Raw genomic sequence first — 6509 nt, 5'->3', positions numbered from 1 at the left:
CGTATTCTAAGAAGTATAACAAGTCAAAGAAGTATAAGAAGTACAAGAAATTTAAGAGATATAAGAAATTTACGTATACTAAAATATATAGAGTAATTGAGTAATTCTTAAGTGAATAATAAGTGGCTTATAAGCCTTTTATAAGCCTTTTATATCTAAGACTTTAGAACTATATCTAATAAATTAGATATAATATTAACTTTAATTTATAACCAAGTACTAGAATATGTTAATGAAAGTCTTTATTATCTCTAAGATTAGAGAGCTATCTTTAAAGCCTTAGAGCTACTAGATCTATATTTTTTTTATAAGTAGCTCGCGAGTAGATTATAGAATAGTATAATTTAGTTTAAGCTAGTAGGTAAATTATGTAAATCGCAAGAGCTTAAAGATACTAAGCTACTAAATAGTATATAGAGCTTTAAACCTAGCTCTATCTAGCTCTATCTATCTAGTTCTATTTAGTTCTAAGTTTATATAGTCTTAACTACTACTATATATAGAGGTATAGCGATAGTATATGCTTATAGAACTTTTAAAAACAAATAAATTTAAACTACTTAATCTTCAAAAGCATATTCATTCTATCTTTATTAGCTAAAAGATAAAAATTAAGTAAGAAACTAAACTCTGAAACCTTTAGAACTAAGCTACTAGTACTTAGTAAGTAGCTTAGTACTTCTAAGTATCTTAAGTATTCTAAGTATCCTAATAAACATAAGAAGCTTAAGTATAAAGGGTATTTAAGGCTAAATCTAATAGCTTAGAGGTAAATCTAATATAGTAGATTCGGTTATAAATAGTTTAGAGCTAGTTAAGCTACGATATAAAACACTAATATACTTGTAATCTCAAGACATATATATATAAGCGAGATACTTTTCGAAATCTAATTTAGTAGTAATTTCTGAATACTATTATAAGACTTACTATTATATTATAGTTTGCCTATATATAGTAGCATGTAGAGTTCTATCTACCGATTGAATATTATATCTTTTAACTTAATAGCGTAAGCGTGAAACTTATATGCATATAAACTATTATCTATTACTATTATAATAATAACAATAAGTCTTAGAGAATTTCTTCTCTAATATAGAGTCAGAATGATATAAGTTTAAATAGCTAGCTAGCAAGCTAGCTTATCTCTTGGATAAAGTCTTTAACTGTATGTATAAGACTTTGTATTATGCTTAGTATCTTTTTTCGGGCTGACTAGCCTCGCGCTTCTTTACCAAAAATAAAGTTCATATGCATATCAACACCATGTCTCATGCACTTCCTTCCTCCTCTGCATCGGCGGCTAATGTCGACAACGCGATCACCCGCGTAGACGGCTCATGTCCGGGTCGTACAGCGGCTCGGGGGTGACGGTAGCGGGAATCCGTCGGCCGAAATACTCGATCTCAACAGAATCACCCTCGACGACCGTGCTAGGCAAGTAGGCATAGGCGACGGGCTTGCGGATCGTGTAGCCAAACGCAGCACTGGTGACATAGCCAATCGATTTGCCGTTATGGAACACCGGCTCCTTGCCAAGCACCACCGAGCGGCTGTCATCGACGGTGAGGCAGCGCAGGCGTTGGGCAGCCGTCTTTTCGGAACGTCCTTCGAGCGCAACCCTGCCAACATAGCCTTCCTTGCCCGCCTTGACGGCAAAACCGACGCCGGCCTCATATGGGTCGTGCTCAGTAGTCATATCAGCGCCCCAGGAACGGTAGCCCTTCTCCAGCCGCAAGGCGTTAAAGGCGCTGCGGCCTGCCGCGACCATTCCGTGGGGTTGTCCAGCCTTCCACAGGACATCCCACAACGCCTGACCTCTGTCGGCGCTGGTATAGATCTCCCAGCCTAGCTCACCAACGTAGGACAGCCGCATTGCTGTAACCGGGATGCCAGCAATGTTTGCTTTATTGCATCGGAAGAAGCGCAGACCCTTATTGGTGAAGTCGTCGGCGCTGACAGAAGTGATCACGTCTCGGGCCCGAGGACCCCAAAGCCCAATGCAGCAGGTGCCGCCGGTGATATCGCGCACCTGTACCCATCTGTTGGGCGTTTGCCGACTTTGCAGGCGGGCTGCTCGGGTGACGTATGCTGTATCGACGGGGCCATTCACGCCCACCTGGAACAGCTCGTCCTCGATCCTAGCCACAGTCAGGTCGCTCCGGACGCCTCCGTGTTCGTTTAGGAACAGCGTGTAGGTAACGGCACCGGGCTTCTTGGAGACGTCGCCTGTACAGAGTCGCTGCAGCAGGTCGACTGCTCCGGGACCAGACACCTCTAGCCGGCGTAGCGGAGTCATGTCGTACATGGCGACGGCAGTACGCGTCTTCCAGGCTTCTACCGCGGCGATCGGTGAGTAGTACCTGGAGGACCAGGCATCACGCTCAACAGGCTGCCACTCCATTGGTAGATCCTTAACCAGCCTCTCGTTCGCCTCGTACCAATATGGGCGCTCCCAGGCGCCAGCCTCGAGGAAGAAGGCGCCGAGCTCATGCTGCCGGGCGTGGAACGGGCTAACGCGCAGGCCGCGAGGGGACTCCCTCGGTTGCAACGGGTGCAGGATATCGTAGACCTCGACGAAGTTCTGCTGCGCGGTCTCTTTGACGTACTCGGGAGCAAGCTGTACTTCTTCGAAGCGCGACAGCTCACAGTCAGCGAGGTCGATCTTAGACCGTCCGGTGGTCAGGACCTCGGCTAAAGCGCGGGCCACGCCGGCAGAGTGCGTTACCCATACCGCCTCCGCCACGTAGAATCCGTCTAGATGGGGAGCCTGCCCGACGAGGGGCCCGCCGTCGGGGGTAAACGAGAAGATCCCATTAAACCCGTCGGCAATCTCAGTGCCTTGCAGGGCAGGCAGGAATTTTTGGGACTCCTTCCACGCCGGGTCGAAGTCCTCAGGGGTGAACTCGAGGCGGGAGGGCATGTTCTTTCCGTCGACGTGCTCGGGGGTCAAGCCCAACGACGCGGCAACGACCGGCATTGGTTTGTGGCCGTAGTAGCCGATGCCGTACTGGTCGCCATGTTCACGGTAGTAGAGATCCTGGTCTTGGTGACGCAGAATTGGCAGGCTCGCTCCATTTGGCCGTGGGTTACGGCCGGCCAGGGCCGGCACAGCAGTTGTCTTAACGTATTGGTGAGCTAGCGGAAGCAAGGGGATTGGTAGGTTGACCATGGCTCCCACCTCGACGCCCCAGAAGCCGGCGCAGGAGACCACGATGTCGGCAGGAACGGTGCCGTTAGGCGTCATCACGCCAGTAACGTGGCCTTCAGCCCGCTCGATACCAGTGACAGGCGTTGATCCGAGATAGCGGACGCCGGCCTCGCGAGTCCGTGCGATGAGCCGCTGTACAGCGCTGGCCGCCAGAGCCAGGCCGTCACTGGGAATATGCAGGCCGCCGAGAACCATATCTTTGTTTAGGTTGGGATAGATCTTGAGGCACTCCTCGGCGCCAATCAAGCGCGCGTCAACGCCCCACGAAGCGGCGTAGCCGTGCTTGCGCTTCAGCTCCTCGAGCCGCGCAGGAGTAGTCGCCACCTCCAGGCCGCCTACCTGATTGAAGCAGCTCTCGCCGTCCCACTCCAGCGATAGCAGCTTCTCCACGGTGTACTTGGCGAACAGAGTCATGGTCTTGGATGGATTCGTCTGAAATACTAGACCGGGAGCGTGCGATGTGGACCCTCCCGGCATGTCAAGAGGGCCCTGGTCGATGACAGAGATATCGGTCCATCCTCGTGAGACCAGCTCGTCGGCGAGGTTGGTGCCAACGATGCCAGCTCCGATGATAACGACGCGTGGTGGAGATGGTGCTGCGATCGACCCCATTGTTAATAGCCGTCCTCAGGCTTGTCGAGGTGGTCAGCGAACACGAACAAACGGCCGGGCAGACGAGTCTGGGTTGGTCGTCGTAAGGTGAATTGGCCCGCCTACTTTCCAAATGCCACAGCGGGAGGTTTAAGATCAAGATCTATCAGAGCAGCTCCCCAAGACCTTCGCCGGAGCAAGAAGTATACAGCGCAGATGGACGTTAATAAATAGTCAATGGTAATTGTAATGTTAAGTCAATCGCGGATTGACTGCCTGGAACTGTATGGGTCCCCAACCTGCAGGCAGTTATGGTTGATGAATGGAAGGGATAACGAAAAGAAGTTAGGGTGTATAGCAGGTCGCATTATGAAGAACATGGGAGCAGTCTCGATTATTGCATCCTGTATCTCCAGTGCGCCAATGGGAAGCAGCTAGATTACTGAATCCGGACAGCGAAGATATGGATGAGTGCACCAAGAATGGTTATAGGTTCCATCCTCCGCCACCAGTGCCTTGGCAAGTAGAAAGGCGCTAAGCCCAAACATGCTAAGATTGAGGTTTGGCAACGCTTCGCGCATCGAATCAAAAATACTCAGCTATCTCTTGCAATAGGGCACCAGCCGTTGGATTGACTCCACAAAGCCTTAAATATCGAGTAATGAATGCAGAGTTCCGGGAACGCCAAGATGGAATGTCGATTTATATGGTAATGCTATTATTTATAGACGATGGTTACGGCTGCCATTAATGTACAATACCATTCTGTAGCTTGCTAGAAATACTTGACTCTAACTTCAGCCCAAACATATCTACCCTTTGTTCACGTTCAGATACCAAGTCGCACATCACCGAACCCGTGCCTAAGCATAGAGCAATTCCCCACGGCCCATATCCACCCGCAACCTATACCTTCGCACCCAACGTGGCTCGAAATCCTAGACTTAGATCCCTCAGCGACACCTAACTTACGATCGGAACGCCGGACTTGCTGACCGGCCTAAAATAAACTACTTCCCAGAAAGACTCCAGATCGTCTCCTGTGGCGCCTATACCATCATCTCTTTTCAACCCTGTCAGCTGAACTGCATCAACTCACGACTCTTTAATTCTTTCCTTGCTGACCGATTTCTTCGAGTCGGTGGTCAACTGCAGCAACACCAGCTCGGTACTGTTGTTGTTAAGACCGCTGATCCAAATTTCTGGTTGTCTGTTACCGTCGAGACGGGCGTAGGCTTCCGGAGAGAATGACCAGTCCTTCGTTGGCGGACAGTAGATCGCGTGGGAGATGTGGTCATCTTTCGCGTGAGCCTTCCCTTCCCATCATTTGGCAACATTGACAAAAGGTCTGCTGTACCTCTTTGATCTGTAAAGAACGCTGTGGCCGGAGTGAGCGTGGATGTTCAGTTGAATACGACTTCGAGGGAACAGCGTCTTGAAGACGCATGGTGTCTAGCAGCCAGCTAAGATGATGATGTCGTTGTAGCGTAAGTCAGTTGGCTTCGTTCTTTCGTCCGTGCTCTCGAGGTTGAGTGCGGAGATCTCGCCAGCAGCGTTCCGCAGCACTTGTAAGGCTTGGGTACCCACCCGAAGCTTAACACCTTTTCTAGAAGTTGAAAGAAGAAAGTCACACAACTCCCGTGGCTCCACCTGTGTGCAATCATCCACACTCGCGACGACACTCCAAGATGCTCAAGATTACGACATTATCTATGCTGGCGTCCCATCAGCATTGACGCTTTCTCCAGGAGCCGAAGCATGACCCTCTGCACGGCGTCCAGCAGACTGAGCCCGACTCGTCCCATCCAATAACCAGTCGTCGCCGCGGACACTCTGCGGAGCATCATCTAGCGTTAATCTCTATATGTGAGACCCGGCACAACCCCACCCTCTAGGTATAGAAGAACTTGCACCGCAAATATTAGCTGTTATAAACTACCACATCTACAATCAATATTGGAAGGTTGGATAACAATTGATATTTGCTTATCTAAACGTTATTCTACTCTCTATCTTATTGCATTTTTTAAGCAGTTTAATATTAACTAAAGGTATTAGTTAATTGATTGAGTTTTAGCTATTATTCGAAGCCTTTCAACTAATATATAAACATTCTATAATCTCTATCTATTAGTATAGTATAATTCTGAAAAGTTGTTAAGAGATATAATAGAATATAGAAAGTATCTTAGAGCATTTTAGATTTTAATAACTAAGAAGAAACTTTATTAATAGTAGTAAACTTAAAGAGGATTGTTATAAGCTAAGGTATTATCTAGTAAACTATATACACTAACTTAAAAAGATATAGTATCGAGTTCTACTTAATAAAAGAATAAAGTATTATATAACCTTAGATATATACGCTCTATGTATCTATATTAGAAATATTATTTTAATACTTAGAGCTACTAGAAGCGCTTAGAGCCTTTAAGCAACTCTTACTACTCTAGACAAACAAGCTAAGCGTTTAAAGTACTTATAATATAGATTTTATTAGCGAAAGTTTCGTAGCTTAACTAGCTTTAAGCTATATATAGCTAAATCTAATGCACTAGATCTATCTCTAAGACATTAGATTTACTTCTAAGCTAGATATAGCTAAATTAGGTTTAGCTTTAAGCTAGGAATAGCTAAATCTAATCTATTAGATCTAGCTCTAGATACTCTATACACTTAGTGTTCTTAAATTTCTTAGAATACT

The 6509-nt window shown here is 46.8% G+C and overlaps 1 protein-coding gene across 1 annotated transcript; it reads right to left on the bottom strand.

The window, feature by feature from the left end:
- Positions 1-1324: 1324 nt before the first annotated feature.
- Positions 1325-3826, bottom strand: W97_07721 (N,N-dimethylglycine oxidase; the record flags this gene model as incomplete). Its single annotated transcript, XM_007785524.1, has 1 exon — positions 1325-3826. One exon carries the CDS (start codon positions 3824-3826, stop codon positions 1325-1327), a length of 2502 nt encoding a protein of 833 aa, XP_007783714.1.
- Positions 3827-6509: the final 2683 nt, after the last annotated feature.

Source organism: Coniosporium apollinis, assembly GCF_000281105.1.
Source record: "Coniosporium apollinis CBS 100218 chromosome Unknown supercont1.43, whole genome shotgun sequence".
Classification (NCBI taxonomy): Eukaryota; Fungi; Ascomycota; class Dothideomycetes; genus Coniosporium; species Coniosporium apollinis.
The sequence above is the reverse complement of the archived record's forward strand: the minus strand, read 5'-3'. Positions and strand labels throughout refer to the sequence as shown.